This window comes from Eretmochelys imbricata, chromosome 2 (assembly GCF_965152235.1).
Source record: "Eretmochelys imbricata isolate rEreImb1 chromosome 2, rEreImb1.hap1, whole genome shotgun sequence".
NCBI lineage: Eukaryota > Metazoa > Chordata > Testudines > Cheloniidae > Eretmochelys > Eretmochelys imbricata.
In genome coordinates this window covers 187,159,100-187,181,139 of record NC_135573.1, presented here as the reverse complement: position 1 = coordinate 187,181,139, position 22,040 = coordinate 187,159,100, and the positions used below count along the sequence as shown (strand labels likewise).

The 22,040-nt window shown below is 39.9% G+C and overlaps 1 protein-coding gene across 1 annotated transcript in view; it reads right to left on the bottom strand.

Annotated features, from left to right (window-relative positions):
• MYRIP (myosin VIIA and Rab interacting protein) overlaps positions 1–22,040 on the bottom strand; it is a 329,308-nt gene that overhangs the window by 74,583 nt on the left and 232,685 nt on the right. Inside the window, exons 4-7 of the mRNA XM_077809270.1 lie at positions 8,855–8,991; positions 7,021–7,101; positions 2,350–2,447; positions 1,935–2,015 (exon numbers count right to left, since the gene is read on the bottom strand). Of these exons, the coding sequence (XP_077665396.1) occupies positions 1,935–2,015; positions 2,350–2,447; positions 7,021–7,101; positions 8,855–8,991 (397 nt within the window). The remainder of the gene's footprint in view (positions 1–1,934; positions 2,016–2,349; positions 2,448–7,020; positions 7,102–8,854; positions 8,992–22,040) is intronic.

The window sequence follows — 22,040 nt, the reverse complement described above, 5'->3', positions numbered from 1 at the left end:
AGTATGGGGCCAAGAACTGCGTGACCCCACTAGAAATACATGTACTTAATGATGATTCCCCATTTACAATTACATGTTGAGACCTATCAGTTAGCCAGTTTTCAATTGATTTAATATGTGCCATGTTAATTATATATTGTTCTAGTTCTTTAATCAAAATGTTATATGGTACCACACGAAATGCCTTAGAGAAGCCTAAGTATATTAAATCAACCCTATCACCTTTATCAACCAAACTTGCCAAAAAAAAAGATTTCAAGTTAGTTTGACAGGTTCTATTTTCTATAAACTCATGTTGATTGGGATTAATTCTTTTACCCTCCTTTTATCAAGTCTTGTGTCAGCTGCTCCATTATCTTGTTTGCAGTCGATATGAGGCTAACAGAACTATAATGATTATAGTCATGTTTACTATTTTAAAATATTGGCACATTAGCTTTCTTTTAGACTCCTAAAACTTCCCGAATGTGTTCTATGAGTATTGGGAATCAACATTAATACTAAACGATCTGTTCGGCCCCCTCTTTTATAACTCTTGGTAAGTTGTCTGGACCTACTGATTTAAAAATGCTCAATTTTAGTAGCTGCTGTTTAACATCTTCCTGAGTGGAATGGAATGGAAAGTGTTTCACCATCATCTGATATGACCAAATCATCTGTTTTCCCTCCCATTACAGAACAGAAATATTCATTGAACACTTTGGCCTGTTCTGCATTATTATTGACAATTCTACCATTTTCATTTAGTGATGGATCAATACCATAGTTAGGATTCCTTTTGTTCATTATATACTTTAAAAATCCCTTTTTTTTGGCCCTTAACTCTGCTAGCCACTGATTTTCCCTTGTGTCCTTTTGCTTTCCCTATTAATTGTCTGTAATTGCTAGTTTCTGATTTATATTCATTACTGTGAACTTCCTCTTTTGTTCATTTGTTACATACGTTTTTATAGCTACCTTCATTTCCCCCTAAATGTTTGAAAATGTACCTTTGAAAATCTACTCCATCTGCAGACAAAAAAAGATCGAGTAGATTATCAAATCCATCTCCCTGCCACTGTGGGATTGTTCTCTGTAATACTTGAGCTCGGTGAAATATTTTTGACACAAATTCACCGAAGAGATTCATCCAGAAGTTTTTTTTTTGAGGCTAGATTCACAAAGGCACTTAGGTGCTATTCGTAAAACAGCAAGAGGAGGAGGTGGTGACCTGTTACCCAATAGCCCAGTGGTTAGGGCACTCATCTGCAATACGCAAGCCTCCATACAGTCAGAGTAGATATCTGTACCCCAGTCTACAACCTTCCAGGTGAATGCTCTAGCCACAAGGCTATAGAGGAGAACACGCTTTCCCCCTGCCCTCTTCCAATGACGCTTCCAATTTCTTTTGTTTTAATTTTAAAAAGCAGTTAAAAGTGCCTAAAATCAAAACAAAACGTTTCATTTGACCCCAAATGAAATTTTTGGTGCTTTGTTTTGCCAAGAAAATTTTTCGTTTCAGATCGCTTCAGAACAATTTTTCCCCTCGATTACTCGCACAGTTCTATGTAATGTATGTATGCACTTTTCCTTGTCTGATTTGTAATGATCTTTGGGAAATTATTCTATAGTGAAACGGATCTCATCGTCAGGCAGCTTTGGACAAACTTGCCAACAGTTCCAATTTGGTTGGGATGGTCCAGGTTTGATTCTCCTGGATAGGTTTTAAAGTCTTCTGACCAATTTCCCAGGAGCTGCTGCAGCAGGAGGCAGGATATTTTCCATTGAGCTGCTCCTCTCCTGGATATTCTTGTCATCCACACATACACGTTCAATCCTTTTCTGATATGCATCATCTTCCGTGAGTTAAATCAAACCTTGATAGATGACAGAGCTGTCTTCTAGCCATTTAAAATTCCAAATACAATTTGCAACAGCAAAGCTGCATCGCATACCTTCTGCACTATGGTAGTGGCAAGCTCTTCAATCAGCTCCTCCTTATGTTCCCGTAAATAACAAGCCTCGTTCTGTTTGTCCTGCACAAAGATACAATTTATAAATAGTACAGAGTCACATTTGAGTGGTATTTTTACAAGATCAATATAAAAAGAAAAATGAGTAACATGCAGAAGGAACTGAATGTAAGTAACTCTAATTTATTGGAATATCCTGTATTTCTGAAGTGGAACATGCGTGCTATCTTGATAATAACTTTCAGAGAAACAGCACACAATTCTTTTAGCTAATGCAGTAAGATAATTCATCACTGCATTATGTTTTCTTTGATTTTCACTCACCTTTCCACTATTACTTGAATAAAGAAAAAACTGATCTATATAAGCCAGCTGAATGTTAATTAAATATTTTTACCAGGCTTTCACCATATGTCTCTGCCTTGGAAATGGCTTCTTCTACTGCTTCTTCTGCCACACGTAAGGCCACAGCTAGGGTGTCCATCATACTATGTCCTAGTCAAAAAGCAAACAAAATACCCACATTTATGCTCAGCTGCAAAATTCAGACCAAGATTCTTCAGCTTCAGTAATTCTTAGATCTAGGATTTTGGTATAGTCTACTGCAGAGATGCAGAGCCAGACACCAATCCCAAACTGATCAAGATGCATAGGAACATAAGAATGGCCATACTGGGTCAGACCAACGATCCATCTAGCCCAGAATCTTGTCTTCCAACAGTGGCTGGTGCCAGATGGTTCCGAGGGAATGAACAGAACAGGGCAATTATCAAAAGCCATCCCCCATTGTCCACTTTCAGCTTCTAGCAGTCAGAAGTTCAGGGACACTCAGAGCGTGAAGTTGCATCTCTGACCATGTTGGCTAATGGCCGCTAATGGACCTATCCTCCACGAACTTCCAGAGGCTGACTCTATGTTCTGTGAAGAAGTACTTCCTTCCTTATGTTTGTTTTAAATCTGCTGCCTATTAATTTCATTGGGTACCCCTGGTTCTTGTGTTACGAGAAGGGATAAATAACACTTTCTTATTCACCTTCTCCACACTATACACGATTTCATCGACCTCTATCATATCCCTTCTTAGTCTTCTCTTTTCTAAACTGAACAGTGCAACTCTTTTTAATCTCTCCTCATAGAGAAGCTGTTCCATACCCCTTATCATTTGTGCTGCCGTCCTCTGTACTTTTTCCAATTTTCATACACATTTTTCAGACAGGGCAACCCGAACTGCACGCAGTATTCAAGATGTAGGCTTACCATGGATTTATATAGCAGCATTATGACATTTTATGTATTTTATCTATTTGTTTCCTAATGGTTCCTAACATTGTTAGTTTTTTTGAGTGCTGTTGCACATTGAGTGGATGTTTTCAGAGAGCTATCCACAGTGATTCCAAAATCTCTTTCTTGAGTGGTAAGACCTAATTTAAACCCCATCATTTTATATGTATAGTTGGTATTATATTTTCCAATGTGCCTTACTTTGCATTTATCAACATTGAATTTCATCTGTTATTTTGTTGCCCAGTCACCCAGTTTTGTGAAATCATTTTGTAACTCTTTAGTCTGCTTTGGACTGAACTATCTTGAGTAATTGTACGTTGTCTGGGAACTTTGCCAACTCACTGTTTACTCCTTTTTCCAGATCGTTTATGAATATGTTGACCTGCACTGGTCCTAGTACAGATCTTCGGGGGTCCTGTTATTTACCTCTCTCCACTGTGAAAACTGACCATTTATTCTTACTCTTTGTTTTCTATATTTTAACCAGTTACTAGATCCATCAGAGGACCTTCCCTCTTATCGCTTGACTGTTCACTTTGCTTAAGAACCTTTGGTGAGGGATGTTGTCAAAAGCTTTCTGAAAGTCCAGGTACACAATATCAACTAGATCACCCTTATTCACATGCTTGTCGACCACCTCAAAGAATTCTAATAGATTGGTGAGGCATGATTTCCCTTTACAAAAGGTGTGTTGACTCTACTGTGTTCATCTATGCATCTGATCATTCTGTTCTTTATTATAGTTTCAACCAATTTCCCTGGTACTAAAGTTAGGCTTACTGGCCTGTAGTTGCCAGGATCACCTCTGGAGCCTTTTTTAAAAAAAATCAGCATTAGATATCCTACAGTCATCAGTATAGTGGCTGATTTAAGGGATAGGTTAAATACAACAGTCAGTAGTTTTACAATTTCATATTTGAATTCCTTCAGAACTCTTGAGTGAATACTGTCTGGTCCTAGTGACTTCTTAGTATTGAATTTATCAATGTGTTTCAAAACCTCCTCTATTAACATCTAAATCTGGGACAATTCCTCAGATTTGTCACGTACAAGAATGGCTCAGGTGTGCCAATCTCCTTCACATCCTCTGCAGTTAAGACCAATGCAAAGAATTCATTTAGCTTCTCTGCAACGGTCTTGCCTTCTCTGAGTGCTCCTTTAGAACCTCAATCATCCAATGGCCCCACTGACGGGGGCTTCCTGCTTCTGATGTACTTAAAAAATTTTTTGCTGTTAGTTTTTCTGTCTTTTGCTAGTTGCTCTTCAAATTCTTTTTTGGCCTGCCTAATTATACGTTTACACTTGACTTGCCAGAGTATATGTTCTATTGTATTTTCCTCAGTAGGATTTGACTTTCAATTTTTGAATGCTTGCAGGCATTTCACTCGTGACTGTTCCTTTTAATTTCTGTTTAACTAGCTTCCTCATTTTTGTGTAGTTCCCATTTCTGAAGTTAAATGCTACTGTGGTGGGTTTCATTGATATTTTTCCTCCAAAAGGATGTTAAATTTAATCACATTATGGTCACTTTTACCACATGGTTCAGCTATATTCACGTCTTGGACCAGAGCCTGTGCTCAACTTAGGCCTAATCAAGAACTGCCTCTCCCCTTGTGGGTTCCAGGACTGGCTGCTCCAAGGAGCAATCATTAATGGTGTCTAGACATTTTATCTCTGTGTCATATCCTGAGGTGACATGTCCCCAGTCAATATAGGGACAGTTGAAATCTCCCATTATTATTGAGTTTTCTGTTTTTGTAACCTGTCTAATCTCCCTGAGTATTTCACAGTCACCATCACCATCCTGGTCAGGTGGTCAGTAGTTCATTCCTACTGCTATACTCCTATTTTTCAAGTGTGGAATTTCGATCCATGGAGATTCCATGTCACAGTTTGAGTCATTTAAGACTTTTACTATATTTGACTCTACGCTGTTTTTTGCACATAATGCCACCTCCTCTCTCCTTCCCCAGCACAACCTGCTCAGTCATTGCTATATATTTTGTATGTGTATTACTGTGTCCCATTGCTTTTCATAGTTCTAGCAAGTTTCTGTGATGCCTATCATATAAATATCCTCATTTAATATCAGGCACTCAAGTTCACCCATCTTAGTATTTAGACTTCTTGCATTTGTATACAAGCACTGATAAAATTTTTAAGTATTTAGTTGTCTGCCTTCATGTGATGTAATTGAACAGGAATCTTTTTTGTTAGACTGTTTCTCTTCATTTCCTGACTGTACTTTATCAACTTCTAGCCTCTCCTCTTTACTAGGCTATGGAGTATCCCCAAGGGACGTCTCTGTCTGAACTGTGTGCTCCTCTGCACCTGTCGACTCCCCCCCAGCCTTAGTTTAAAAACTCCTTTGTAAGCTTTTTAAGTTTACATGCCAGCAATCTGGTTCCATTTTGGTTTAGCTGGAGCCCATCCTTCCTGTACAGGCTCCTCCTTTCCCCAAAGGTTCCCCAGTTCCTAATAAACCTAAATCCTTTCTCCAAACATCATCCTCTTATCCACGCATTGATACCCTGCAGTTCTGCCTGTCTAACTGGCCCTGCGCGTGGAATTGGAAACATTTCAGAGAAGGCTACCATGGAGGTCCTGGACTTAAATCTCTTACCAAGCAGCCTAAATTTGGCCTCCAGGACCTCTTTCTCCTACCTTTCCCGATGTTATTGCACATGCACTTTGGTTCTCAGAACCATGGCGACGGCATAAACATCTCAATAGACAGCAAAAATGTCGGGTGGTTTGTATCCATTGCTATATTCTGCATCTATGGCACATCTATAGTGCCCTGCAGTTCAGATTATGGGAGCGTGACAGCAGCGCTCACCAAAGTGCTGCACTGTAAATCCCCCTTGTGGAATTGAACTAAATGTTAAACTAAATGAACTAAAATGTTCCTAGTTTGCATTAACGTAGTCCTCTTCAAACAGGGCTACATTAATGCAACGTAGGAACCTACGTTGCGGGTGGGATAGCTCAGTGGTTTGAGCATTGGCCTGCTAAACCCAGTGTTGTGAGTTCAATCCTTGAGGGGGCCATTTAGGGATCTGGGGCAAAAATTGGGGATTGGTCCTGCTTTGAGCAGGGGGTTGGACTAGATGACCTCCTGAGGTCCCTTCCAACCCAGATATTCTATGATTCTATGAATCTTGTGTTCATGCCTGCAGCATCCACACATGGGAGTCATCGTGCAGCACTTTGGTGTGCACTGCTATTCACACCCCCGTAATCCAAACTGCCGGACATTTCCCTAAAAATACAGTATTGACAGAGGCCACTAACTTTCTCAACTTAAATAATATGTCACTTACCATTTTAAACAGAAAAACACAATATTTCTACAAAGTCCATGCAGGGAGACTATCAATGTGCTTACTTTAGTTGGGTAGTTATGATGAGAGGAATGTTTGTAACAGAATTTAACAAAAGCTGAGACCTCTATGAAACACAAGTGTGTATGAGCAGTAGGGGAAAATCATGTGTGAGAGAGAACAACCTCTGAACATGATATGTACAGTATTAAGGAAACCTTATTGAAGTGAATGCATTATAGCCATGATGCAAAACAGAAAAAGTCTAGCATGTGCCCTGTAAACCACAGAAGCTCTGGTAACTCCCTAAAGGTTTTAGCTAAAAGATTAGTGATCCTATGAACTTTTCATCACCAGGGGCCGATGCGACTTGGAGACCCTCCAGCACTGTAGGCTATTTGTCGAATAACTCGATCAGTAACAGCTCAGTTTTAGTGCAAATGAATTTTAAGTAGAGTTACCTTCTGTCTGCCTGTAGAATGTAGAGTCACTGCCACAAATGCTTCCTTCATTTTCTACGCTTCCTTCAAAAAAGCTTCCTTCTACTCAAAAAGATAGCACAACACATATTGTATAGAAATATTCAGTATATTATTAGGTTAAAGTACTCTTACAAAAAGTAGTGGTCTTTCTAACCACTATAGTGGAGTAGTCTGAAAATTACTGTTTGAATTTCAGCTGCTATACAAAAACGTTATTTCTTTTATATGAAAGATTTCTCAAATGGGGCTTGTAAATTACGGATGGAGAAAACTGCTGGAGAGAGAGAGTGAGAGAGAGAGGAAGAAGTTGCTTAAATGCAGAACTTGTCAAATGAAAGCTAGTGCAGTGAACTTGCTTTTAACATGACATTTGGGACTTGAAACAGATCCTGGATTTTAAAGGCCACTACAGTATAAATAAAACAAACCGAGACATTTAAACCTCTATTTATCTTCAAATGAAACAAGAGGGTTATCTTACCGTCACACTGAAAATAGAAAAAGAAAGTTAGCAATGACATTTAGATGCTGAGGCCTTCTTCAGAAAGGTCTCCTATATCCTGCACATCCTCACTTACGTATCCTGCATGTTATTACTCATGTGAGCAGTCTCGTTTAAAGACATAATTCAACGAGACTACTTTTGAGAATAAGGAATGCCTCGGTGCATAAGGTTTTGCAGGATCGGTATCTTGACTTTTTTTATTTTCTGCATATATTTAAATTAATTGTTTTGTTCCATTTGCATCTCACCCACTAAATGTAGCATCCCCACCTTTATTTTTTCATTTCCATTTTTGAAGGTTTTTTTTTTTTTAATTTTATAAGAAAAAAAAGTAACCTATTGAAATGGAATCTTTTAGGCCTGCATTCTCCTGTTCTAGCTACAGGCTTGCCATGTACTGCTAAGTAGTATTAAAAGAGCCACTTAGAGTTGCCTTCATCCAGGTGCACACAGCCTTGCTATTAATTTTTGTCTTCCAAGTGCTTATTTTATCTTCAGGAAAGAATGAAAGAAAGACTTTATAGAAAACATAAACCCTGTAGAAAACACAAACTCTGTACAGATTTCAATCGAATTACACTAGGGATGAATTTGGCCCAGCGGAGGCAAATCATCTCAGAAAGATTCGACTGGTTCTGGTTCTGCTTCTGAATCATTTGCTATTCAATTACAATAAATGTGCCAGCATGACAGCAAGAAAGCACTGTCCCCAGACTCACAGAATACCTTCAATTACTAGTTTTATGGGGGGATGCATCATCTCTCCATAGTTAGGAAAGAATTACAGCTCATTCTAGAAGGCTGACATTGATATTAAATTGATCACATTTCTTCCCCAGTTACTTGAGAAACTTAAAATGTACGTCGCAGCTGCAATTCACCTGGGGCCAAATTCTATGGCAAACAGGCAAAACTCCAATTGTGATATGGACTGCAAGACTTGGCCTTCATTAGTCAAATTTTGCATTAAGTGCAATGGAAAACCTCAGATCCAGAATTCTGTTCTCATTCATTATCTACACTGAACTTTCGGAGCCCTAACTCATGGAGAGCAGAAACAAAGCTGAGATTTGCTTTGTAGATCTGAGAGCAGAATTCTGCCTTATAGATTATCTAAACTTTGACTAGTTAAATAGTTCAAACCTAGCCCAACTCTCTAGATATTTAACTCCTTATAGTCCCCTGCTGTAATTCTTCTGAAAAATTTTAATTTTCCTTCCCCCCCAAAAAAACCTTTCAGAACTCTGATTGGGTCCATCATGTGAGTTAATGTGGATGAGTCTATAAGAAATTAAAACTGTACTGTACCTATTATTTCAGAACAAACGCCGCTCTCCAGTCTATGTTTTCTGTATAAATTCTTCAGGACTTTGGCACTACCAAAACGCTTGAAGCGACTTTTCACATTATTGTAATACCATTCCAGGGACTGGGTCCTCAGGAGTCTAAAGACGATAAATGAGTGACATTTCAGAATGCTTAAAATGAGTCTACATCAGATGAAAACAAATGACGCTCCCTGGTCTTTCCTAAAAATTATATCTACTGGGCTCTTTTAAATCAAAAGCCTTATAGCATAATATTTTTGTTTTTGAACACTGTTTCTTGGTTTCAGCTTGAACAAGTCTGGTTTTATGGCAAAATAAGTACTGGAAATGTAGCTAAAAGTCATTCTGATTACAGTAGTAAGTTGCTTGGTTACCGTATCAAAATAGCAAATTATATGTTTTAACAAATGTACTGAATACATTTTGAAAGGCCATCTACAGTATTATAGAACAACATATGAGGCAATGGTTATAAAGCGTATTTACATGGATTTATAAATAACCCACCATGGAAAGAATAGTTAGTCAAGACATTACAGGGCATGGAGAGCTCTCTTTTCCTCTTCAAGATTTTTTTAAAATTAATTTTTCATAAACATACATCACTACACAAACATTTACAGAAAAGAGCTCATTGGACAAGGTCTGTACAAAGAATCATGGCAAGCAAAGAAGAATGGGTGGAAAACTTTATTGGGAAACATTCAAAGTTGCAGCTTGGTCTGAAGTCTCATTAACTCCAATAAATAAATAAATAGTGAAAGTGCTATCATACTGGAATGTGTAAGAGTAAGAACTGTGAGGACAACAAGCCAAAAGACACTGTAAAGTTCACATCTTTGCCCCAAAATCAACATGGAAACTGGATTTAGCATCTGTGCTCTGAATGGAAAAAAATATCCACTTTTGACTAGATTGTTCCAAAGCCCATTGAACGGAAAGACTCCCAGAGACTTCAGTGGGCTTTGGATCAGGTCCCAAAAGACCAAGAAGATGATGCAAGCCATTATCAGCCCCTTTTATGATCATATTTTATTATAGGACCACAAGCTAATGGGTCCTTGCTTGGCACCCCTGTCACATGTGTAAGCAAGGGTGCAGGGCTAGCAGCAGAAACTCTGCTCAGAGGGTGATTGTGGGTAGCCCATAGCTGACCAGCACAGTCCCAAAAACAGGTATCATGTGGAAAGAACTCTACAAATCCCCAGCTGTAACTTAAAACTGACCTCCACCAGCAGTAGCCCCAGGAAAGAAAAGCAGGGTTTGCACCAGTGGGTCTGAATCAACTCCCATGTGTTTTTTTCACAAATTGATCTGACTTATTTGGTTGTGTACTGTCACATTAGTTTATTTTATTTTATGCCACACCTACGTACATCAAGTCAGATCACATGTAGCAAAGTGACTGGTATATTCTGATGTGACAAAGTTTTGCATGGGTACAAATGTGACAGTTCCCCCCCTCCCCTTTAATAATGTTTTTCGGTTACTAAAGTGGGAGGGCCAAATCCCATACAAAGTAGGAGACGAGGAGTTTACACTCTAGAACTTTGTATGTAATTGAGGCAATTTGTTGCTTCCCAAGACTTTGAAACTTGGAAGCCCAAAGTTAGCCTTCTAAGACTAACTTAGGTACCTAAATAAGTGGCCTGATTACCAGAAGTGCTGGGCACCCAGCAACGCCAACTGACTTAAGCCATGATTTTCAAAAATGGAATCAAAGGGAGAAATTTTTTAACTGGCTACTAGATTCAAATGGGGTAATTCACTCCTGACACAACTCTAGTCAGCTTGTATAGTATTAATCACTTGGAATTTCTGTGGGATTCCTCTCAGGCACCAAAATAAAAACACACTAAGAAAAAGTGGTGATCTCAAAAGAATGTAATCGTAAGACCTGTTTTCTTCAGCGTGTCTGGGTTTCCTTTGCATGTATGAGGCAAATGACAATCGACAATTTTTCTCCAACACAAGTCATTTGACAAGAAATTGTGTTTTCCTTTGAGGGTACTAACTGTATGGTTTTGCCAGTTATATCCTTTTGGTCAATTATCTCCACAGATTCTATGCTATGACCAAGCCCACCATACAATATATGACCCAAGAATTTCACTAAATGTTCCCATCAGTCTCAAGTGTTCAGGGAGATGCCTACAATGATAAATGGAATAGCACCAAACAGGTCTATTTATATTCTAGTCCACTTACATGTCATCACTGAAAAACATCTGGTAGAGTATACCTATAACCTCCTAATGGCAGAGTGGAAACTAAATAAAAGTGGTGAAGTTTGTTCGCTGAATTCTTGCACATCAAAGTTCAGCCATAGACTAATTATATTAGTTGCAGTGCTGCAAATAACAAGAGAATGCAGGTAAGTGGCCTTTTTCTGTGTGTCTCGGCTTCAACTAGATTCAAGGCAGCAGCTTTCTCTTACTACGTGTTTGCACAGTGCCTAGCACAATGATGCCCCAAGCCTGAATGGAGTCTCTGAGAGCTATTGTAATACAGATACTCTATTAGTATACAAATAATAGTAAGACTGAAATATGCCCTGACAGAGTTGGCCAAAAATCTGTTTTCTGTATGACATCCTCACAGATCACCTTGGTATGGCACATGATCTACAACAGATGAGATATATGGGGCCAATGTCAAAGTGGTAGCCACTGTGCCCAAATCTGTTTGATTGTGAAATAGAGGGCTTTTGAGTCTCTACTCTGTGGCTGCCAAGAAAGCATTTTGTTCAAATGTAGGATGTCTGTGAAGTCCTGATTAGCAGAACTGTGCTTGGCAGTGGGCAACCTGGTAAATCCATGAATTCAGGCAACCTTTACTCAAAAACAACTTTCAGTATTTCTTCCCGCTGTGAGAGTTTCTTCTACGTTATGGATCAATAGCATGAAAAGTGCACTGTTGCATCCATGGTATTAGAATTGTGTCAGAAAGGGGAAAATGCTACATCTTCTCTTGCTGAGTTTCATTCAGATTTGTCCACTAATGTTCTGGAGTGTTGGAAGGTTTCGCCTTCAACCTCTGACATGTACACGTCATGATGGGTAAAATCGAGTTCATGTATAGGGGAGAGGAGAGAGGGTGGGATGCCCATTATTAGTTGGGATTGCTCCTAGCTTAGGACAGCATTCAAATGTTTGCTTCCCTTAAATGAGCAGTTATTAAATTAATATGCAAGATACCATGTCTTCAAGTTGACAATTTTCCCAACTACCGCTCTGTTTCTAAGCTTTTCTTTATGGAAAAAGTGATTGAAAAGCTTGCGACAAAATTACTGATTTCCTGGACCCTTTTCAATGCACCTTTCAGCTGAAGTATAGCATGGAAAATGAATTAGTAGCATTAGACAGATGATGATCTATCCGTGAGCAGAAGTCAGCCATCCACTCTGACTTTTTTTTCTTTTACATCTGTCAGCAGCCATAAATACCACTGACCACAACAACAGCGACTTGCCTGCAGCCATTGACTGGACTGGACGAGACTGCACTTGAATGGTTCCACTTTTTCCTCTCCAAGATTGTACCCACACTAGGGATTGTGAGAAGGGCAGGTGTGATAGAGCTTGGTGGGAAATGGTTTTCCCATTTCATGAACATTTTTGTGATTTAAAAAAATATCCCACTCTGCATCAGAACTTGAGATCTTTAAAAAAAAATTGATGAAAACATTCAGAGTGACACAGAGAGAGAGAGCTCCGCCCCAGAATAGCCAGTAGACTGGAGGTCAGGATACTTGACTAGGATGTGGGAGATTCAGGTTCAAGTTCCTGGTTTGAATTAGGCAAGGGTTCAAATCCCTGATCTACCTGTTTCAGATCAGGGACTAGATCCAGGTGAGTTCCCTGACCACCAAGCTATTCTGGGATGAAGCTTTCTCCTCCTCCCTCCTACCTCCCAAAATTCCATGCTGGACCTGAGAAACCTTTTCCAATTACAGTTTAGTTAAAACTGATATGTTCCTACAAAAACTTTTGGTTTAGATGAATCCAGTTTTTCTAATGAAAAACGTTTAGTCAAAAATTTCCTGACCAACCTAGTAAGCGAATAAAAACGAGGCTTGCTTGCCTACGCTACCACATATTGTTCAGGAGCAAAAACTGGGAATAGTTTTGAAAATTCCTCAGTTCTGGGGGTTGAAAATTTGTAAGAAACCTTATAATCTCCCTTTTGTGATAGTGAGCCATAACAACTCCAAATCTATGCTTCTATTCTGCATGCATTCTATAACAAATTGCAATGACTCTTCTAAAGCTTTTCAGCCTCTTAACATTCAGATAAGTCACCATGTCCCTGCTGATTTCTACTGTGGAGAAAGGATTTGGAGAAGAGAATAGCCATCCCTATGGATACCAAAATAAAGGACTTATTCACAAAAGAAATATGGACTCTTTCTGCTCATTTCAAAATCCTTTAATGTTGGCCTGTATTTTAAAGCCATGACTCTTCTACATACTGCAAAAACAGCTTTTCTATGTGCCTAGAATTATGAAAAGCTACATCATAGCAACCACCAAATCTTACACTGAAGCACTTTCCCCCTTTTATCTATATTGAAGAGTGCGCAAATTCTTTCCATGAAATTAAAGTTCATATTTAAAGACTATTAGCCATACACCCGTAAAAGCAGCAGCACTGGCTGAAGTTATTTATTTGTATTTCTGTGCTACAAAGTCAGCTATGTCTGTATATGTAAACAACTCTAAAATCCAAGGCCATTATTTAGGTTACATAAAATCATTAGGAAGGTGAATCACAATTCAAAGCCTTTTTTTATGTAAACAACATTATGGGTTTGGAATCAGTATTACTACAATATGTGAAAAATTATTAGTCAACTTCTGTTCAATAAAGAAAAGCTTGACAGAGTATGAGAGGTTTATTTTTGTAAGCGTGTGAGAGAATGAGGCACTAACAAAATAATAGACTCAGAGCAGTGGATAAACCTGGACATATTGTGAACAGGTCCTGTCGATGCTTTCTCACAGCACTGTTAATACTCCCCAATCCTGGCCTGCAATACCCACCTACTCCATTCCGGGCGCTCTCCTGAGAAGGAACACCTGCAAATTGTGCTGTGTGATTGTGATATGAACAAGAATTCCCTAGGGATGAGATCTCCTAACACATTTTTATTTATGATCGTAGGACGAACATTTGAAAGACTTCACTCAAACTTTTCTACAAGAAGCCAAAAAATCCATTACACAACAAGTAAAGGATAAACAAAGCAATTTATAAATTAAAATTCATAGTTTTCTAATAAAATAACAAGTTAGGGACACTCATTTTGAATAAAGGTCAGTGCAGCAAACCCCTTTCTCTAGAACTCTAAATGTTAACACAATGGAACCTGAAATGATGTTCATATTTTTAGAGGCTGTTTATAACATAATTTAAACTGGGAGAAAGCACACACAAATTTTAGAATAGTGAAAATATTCAGTGACCTCCATAGTGATTAGGAGTAAAATTTCAAAAGTGCTTAAGTGATTTAGGCACTTAAGTGACTTGTGAGCTCAGGTGCTACTGAAGACTTTAACATACTCACAAGTTGTCTCAGGCACATGTGAAAGTGAGGGGGGAAATACATAGTAGATCAGAATTTCATCCCTCTTGATGTATGCTGATAGTGAGGGCCTCATTTTCAGCTCAGCCTTAACTGGACCTGTATTTTTGCAGGCGCAAAGGTCATTTAGACATTCAACTCCCTGAATATGCCCCCCCAAAACATCAAAGTGACCTAAACTGCAGGTGCAAAATAGTACAGTAGAACTTCATTCAGAGTTATCTACACCAGAGTTATGAACTGACCAGTCAACCACACTCCTCATTTGGAACCGGATGTATGCAATCAGGAAGCAGCAGAGAAAAAAACAACACTATAAGCACAGAACTGTGTTTAAACAAACTACCAAAAAAATAAAGGGAAAGTTTAAAAAAAGATTTGACGAGGTAAGGAAACCGTTTCTGTGCTTGTTTCATTTAAATGAAGACTATTAAAATCCGCATTTTTCTTCTGCATAGCAAAGTTTCAAAGCTGTATTAAGTCACTGTTCGGCTGTAAACTTTTGAAAGAACAACCGTTTTGTTCAGAGTTATGAAAAACCTCCATTCCCGCGGTGTTCGTAACTCTAAGATTCTACTGTACTTGCAAGTATTTGTGTTTGAAAATCCATTTGTCTGTCCTGGCGAATCCCTATATACTCGAGTTAAATCTTTTTATGTACATTTTATGTCATCCTTTTAGGGCACCTTAAGGGCACTAGCCCTTTGTGTCTGGATGGATCTGCACAGAAGAATGTCTTGGCTTTTTCAGCTTTACTGATCCTGTTATGGCCCTTTCCTCTCACCTTACAGGGCACCTTCTCAAGTTTTCTGGTTCCATGGTGGAAATCACACTGTGTGTTAAATTACACCCTCAGTTACACAAGTGGAATCCCAGTGACTTCTGTGAGGTTTCACAGGTACAAATGGAGTTCAGAAATTTGGCTCTATGAATACTAACTAACTAACTAGATGTTAATAATTATGTAGTAATATACTTTCAAGTAACATTTGGGAGTTCATATGGCAGAAAATATACATAACATTTGTTCCCATTAGAGCCCAAATCCTAAATTAAAGAGTCTTTATATAAAATCACTGTAATCACTGCAGCAGCACCAACCAATGCCAAGACAATTATGGGTTTTTGTCAATGTTTCCATTATAAACTCAATTTTTCAGATGTTTATAACTCAGTTACAAATTTTCTCCTAGGTTCTCAATTCGTAAGACTGGAAACAATAAAGGGCATCAGGGCAGACCCATTAGAGTAATGTTAGTAATATAAAAGATCTTCATAACATTACCAATAAATACACCTGAAGGGACTTCAGCACTTTAATTAGCCTTGAAAGCAGTCAGATATTCAGCAGCGTTTTTCCAAACATTGATGACCAGAAGAGAATGAATTAAGTTCAATAGAAACCAAATTAAACTGCTACTGAATACAACTTTTGTGTATGGAAAAAAAAAGGCTTTTGAATTATTGATATATTCTGTGTTTTAAAGTACTCTGACACTGAATTAAGAAGCTGTGAAAGACCCATATACACACCTACAGTGGTCATCATTTAAGAAGTCTTCCACCTTTGCCAACAGCTAGTGTATCTGACATATCACACGTACCACCCAGAGCTAGTATAGGAAATAGCAGAGGGAGCTATGTGGCATCAATTGACAAAGAATGCCTTTATAATGGAAGCCACTGCATATGAACGGGAGTGTGATATTTACGCTTCAAACAAAGGGAAATAAAGAGTTCAGACTGAAATAGAGTAAGTAGTGAAATGGTCCATCTCCTAACTAGAACTTTGTTTTCAAAAAACCTTGAACAGGAAGAAGATGGTAGCAAGACAAAATAGAACGTAGCGTTCTTCATGTAACCCAGACTTGCAGGTGGCCTTGTTGCCTTTGCTGACCACCCAATCTTGTTGATTTAATAATTTGAAAAAATAATATATGAACCAAGAATGTGAATTTGGGATGAAAACACAGGAAGTCAAAATTTTGATCAATAGAAATGGTGACATATCTCAATCCTAGTTCAAGACAAATGGTTGGACAGATAATCTTTGAAAGGTTGATGTCATGGGGCAAGTGCACCCCGTTGTTTCTTGGGAGGGGGCGGGGGTAATGATGGCCCCGCGGCTGAGTCTATACAACCATCCCTTGTCTATCATAGCTTGGCCTAAGGGTAAAAGTCAATATGTCTGTCCTCTCTCAGGGCTGTGTGGCCTAGTGGCCAGAGTCAGTCTAACTGCCCTCTCTCAGGGCTGCATGGTCCAACGGCCAGAGTCAGCCTAATTGCCAGAGTCCCAATTGCCAGAGTGAGTATAATGGCCCTCTTCAGTAGGCCAATAGTTAAGTTAATTCAAAATAGCTTACTTGTTACCTCAGAACAGCTATTATATTAATTTCTTTCTGGGAGGGAGTTTCGGTGCAGGAGGGGGCTCCAGACTGGGGCAGAGTGTTGGGGTGCAGGAGAGGGTGAGGGGTGCGGGCTCTGGGAGGGAGTTTGGTGCAGGGGTTTGGGGTACAGGAGGGGGTGCGAGATGCAGGCTCTGGCCGGGAGGCGCTTACCAGAGACGGCTCTCAGCTGGCAGAGCAGCAGGGCTCAGGCAGACTGCCTGCCTGCATGCTGTGGCCCCACGCCGCTCCCGGAAGCGGCCGGCTGCTGGCACATCTCTGCGCACCCCTGGGGGGGAGGGAGACAGCGTATCTCCGTGTGCTGCCCGCGGCTGCAAATGCCGTCCCCACAGCTCCCATTGTCTGGTTCCCGGCCAATGGGAGCTGAGGGGACAGTGCTTGGGGCGCGGGCCACGTGCCGAGCTGCCTCCTGCCCCCCTGTCAGCGGCCGCAGAGACGTGCAGCAGCGAGCCGCTTCTGGGAGCAGCGTGGGCTCATGGCATGCAAGCAGCCTGCCTGAGCCCTGCTGTGCCGGGGCCCTGGGCTGCAGCCCCTAAAGCCCCTGCATGAATCCAGCCCTACCCATGAGTGACAAATTATGCTGATGTAATCTGTAGTGTAGACATAGTCTAAGTTTGTAATGTTAGGTATCTTAAGAGCTTCAGCAGGCAATTCAGTAGGATAAGTCAAGAATGGAGTTTCTTTCTTATACCTGAATTGCTTTATGCTGTGGTTTTACCACGACAGTACTTTCTGTTAGAAGTTATTTTTGTATCCTATGCATAAAACACACAGTGGGCCAAATTCTTCCTTAGACACACACTAGTGCTTGCTGGAAACTGGAATTTCCATTCTGCATTAAATTCTGAAAATTAAAAAATTAAAAAACATAACAAAAATCTAAATTTCCCATGGAGCAGCAATTCCAATATTTTGTTTAGAAAACGTCAAAACATTTCAGTTCAACCTTTTTGAAACACCTCCGAGGTGCCTGAGCTGCTTGGAGGCCGGGAAGCTTGGGGAGTCTGGGAGCTGGGACTTTCAGACCCCAGAGGATTTCAGGCAACCTCAGACATTTCAGAAAGGCGAAAATGAAGTGTTTTGACTTTTTCAAAACAAATGATTGGAATGCCTGGTGACAGGAAATTTCAATTTGTCATTCTATTTGGAAACAATTTGTTAAAAATTTCAGCCTGACAGGCTCCTGAGCAGCAAGGGCACCATGGAGCTGTGAATGATTTTCTGATGGGAAAATTTCAATTTTCCCATGGAAAATTTCAACTGGGCAGAAAGTGACTTTTCCATCAGAAAATTCCCAACCAGGTGTAATGTGTACACACTATTATTCATGAAGACATTTATCACATATTTATCTGAGAGCAGAATTTGGCCATACATAGTTACTTTTTAGTTCAATACAAAATTGCAAATACACCACATTTAATATCATTGCAGTATCTAGAATCATTGAATATTCAGTAGTGGAGAAGGGTGGTGCTTTGTAAGAGGTTCCCAATGCTCAGTTGCACTGAGATAAATATCCATCAGTGGGAATATGCAGAGAGAAACCTTGAAGAACCTTATTTTTATGTGAACTTGGTATTTGTTAAAGCTACCAAACTGTCAATTCTAAGGTCCCAGACACAAGCTTTCCCACAACCATGACAGCAATGTTCCTCAAGCATGTTCCAAAGGGATCATATCAAGAGAAGAGTGGGTAGTTCGGTCTTCAGACTCATTCAAGAAAGGTAATATTCCTACTCTGAACAGCACTTAAATCACATACTTAACATTAAACAGGCACATATGCACTCTCCAGAATCACAGCCCCGGTCCTTGGTCTCCCTGAGAGAATGGTCAAGAAAGTGGTGATATTGTGGGTTTATTTTTTTAATTTTTTTTTTTTTTATTGTTTAGGGTTTTTCAATGAACACCTCTCTTTTAGGGTCTGAACTGGTACCAAACTCAACAAAAATAGGGCAACGAGCAACCACCAGATAGTAACAATTCTTAGTCACTTCTGAACTGGGCGTGTTTGAAACTCTGACCTACAAATGACAGGTACATATCCCATTGCCCATCCTCCAGACATTCAGTCAATTTTGTCTTTCTCCAAGAGTCAATATTTTCCTTATTGTGTTTAACTGAAATGGCAGAAATTAATGTAATAGCTACTGATTTTAGGTTAAATCAACCATGCTTCAGCTTTAAGAATTCAATTTCTTCTTTTTCTTTTAACATAGACATTTGAATCAAACACATTAGGTGTGTGTATATCAATACTCTGCCAATGCTCATTGCTCTAAATGGTGCTGAACTGAGTTCAGATTCATATTCAGGTTTTCAATATTAATGTGTGCTAGTATCAAGGCTGGACAGAGCGAATTAGATTTTGAGGGTTGTTCTTTGGTATTTTTAATTTTTATTATTTTTTTCGCATAGATTTGCTGCCTGTGAAAGGTGCTATGTTGACATTTCTAGAGAATTAAGTTCTCTGTCTACCCATAAAATAAGTTAAGCATGGAGAGTGGCAATGTAAACTTCCCCACATTGCCCCGCTAACAAGCCTCAACCATGCATCAGAGAGATCACCTATGCTAGGGAGAGAATAATTACATTTAAATATCCATTCAGTCCGCACTCTCCCTGCTGAGGTTGCTAGCAAACTTTTACCAACTACCTCATTGGATTTTGTGCTAGGAAACCGTACTGAGACTCCTAACTCACTTCACGCAGGCCGCCAAGCAGTCATCAGACAGGATCAACTTCTGTCATTATTAGGTTTCATGTTTATGCAGATACAGTGGGCTAAAACCACTCCTGGTTTATGCTGGTGTAAACCAGGGCACTGGAACCTCAGTGGTGGAGGATATGACACAGGGCAGATTAAGGTAGCACACAATGGATGTAATATCTCCTCTGACAGATGCTTTGCAAATGGCCTACAAAGCCCAAAAAAGTAGGTAGGGCTAGTTGGAGAAGGTACATAGTCTGCTGTCAGAACTCCTGTAGAGCCTCCAGTGATAATTAAAGCTGCCAGCCCCAGCAGAGACACCATCCATCTTCCCCAGGTAGCCAATCATCTGAGGAGAATTAGGCTTTACTTGCACAGGGAGGCGAAATTAGCACCTCCCTTCTCCAGCAGGGGTGCATCTGGCCCAGTAATTTTATTGCTGCATAGAGTGCTCTAATTAGTACAGTGTGTTCAGCCTACAGCTTGCCTTATATAAGGTATATCATCAAAATATATTTTCTAGTAACCTTACATGTAGCAATAAGAAGTTTTATTTATTAAGTACTGATCTCTGTTTTAAAATTCCACTTTGCGGGCAATGATAAGGAGAATATATTGGATAAGTATAGCACAGGAGGAACAGGAAGTGTTTTTTTTTTAGGAATCAATGTGCTATATGTAAACATTTATTTTGTCTCTTTTTCAGTCAACTCCAACATTCCCTTTTGAACCTGTGATACGCAGGTTGTACGTATGCGAGGGGAAGGGAGGGAACAGATGCGAGGAGATACACTGAAAATAAATGGCTCATTTTCAACCCGGAAATAAGAATCAACATTTTTTGCAGCGAGGGCAATTAACCAAGGGAAGTAGTAAATTCTCAGTCACTTGGGAACTTTAAATCAAGACTGGATGTTTCCCTAAAAGACGGGCTCATCTAATTCAACCACGGGTTGCTAGGTTAGATACAGGAATTACTGGGTGAGGTTCTATGGCCTATGTTATACAGAAAGTCAGAGCAAATGATCATAATGGCCCCTTCTGGCCTTAACATTGATTAAGCTCTCTTTCTTAAGCATTTAAAAAAATCACAATCACAAACCATTTATTTATATATATATATATACACACACACACACACATATATGTTAATGGTTTGTGACTGTGATTTTTTAAAAATATATATAGTGACGTGGCAAGGCCAGATGGCTATAGAAAAGTAGTGGGAGATAGATATATTAGCTCCAGGCTAAACAAATCCCTGGTACCAGGATAAGTGAAATGGCAGCTGCTCCAGGTCAATTAAGACACCTGGGGCCAATTAAGAACTTTCCAGAAGACAGGGAGAATGCTAGGTTGATTGGGACACCTGAAGCCAGTCAGGGACTGGCTAAAACTAGTTAAAAGCCTCCCAGTCAGTCAGGTGGGTGTGCATGTCAGGAGCTGTGGGAGGAAGTTGCATTGTTGGAGAGACTGAGTAGTACATACCATATCAGGCACAAGGAAGGAGGCCCTGAGGTAAGGGTGAAGTGGAGCTTGAGGAAGTGAGGGCTGCTGTGGGGGAAGTAGCCCAGGGAATTGTACATGTCATGTTTCTAAAAGGTCAGCTACCATAGCCGATATTATTAGGGTCCCTGGGCTGGAGCCCGGAGTAGAGGGTGCGCCCAGGCTCCCCACACACTTTGCCCCCTGATTAATCACTGAGACTGGGAGACAACAGAGACTGTGCAAGGAAGGATAACTTCCCCTCACCTCCCTCGCTGGCTTAAGATGAAAATGGCTCAGTAGACTGTGACCCTTGTCTCTAGAGAGAGAGAGAAGGGTTACATGAAGGGTCACAGTGAGCCTCTGAGGCTAGCGAAATCCGCCAGGAAACACGGGACCCATGGAGGCAAGGACAGAGCTTTGTCAGCTTTACCAGCTTCAACCTTCTAATTAACTCTTGTTTCCTTTTCCTATATAATGAATCTTTACGTAGTTCATTATAGGACTGGCTACTAGCACGGTCTTTGGCGTGAGATCTAAAGTGTAATTGACCTGGGGTAAGTCCCTGGTCCTTTGGGACTGGGAGTAACCTCAATATTACTGTGATTCATGGTATAAGTGACCATCTAACACAGAATAAGCTTATCTGGATGGCAAGACAGATAAGTAACCAAGGGGATTGTATGAGACTCCATGTTAAGCCTGTTAAAGTGCCCAAGGAGTTTACATTTGATAATTGCATGGTGAAATCTAAGTATAGCACTCTCAACCAATTTAGGGTTTGTGCCCTGTTTCCTAACACACTGCCCTGAGATTGGTACGCATGTTCTTGAGCCACCGCAGGACAGCCTGACAGTAGACACTAGCTAGTGAGTATTTAGTAAAATCATCCAGAAAATCTGTCAAAATCACATTAAGGTTCAGAGAATCACATTTCAATCTATCGTATGACATTTCAATGCCCGCAGCAGAAAACAGGT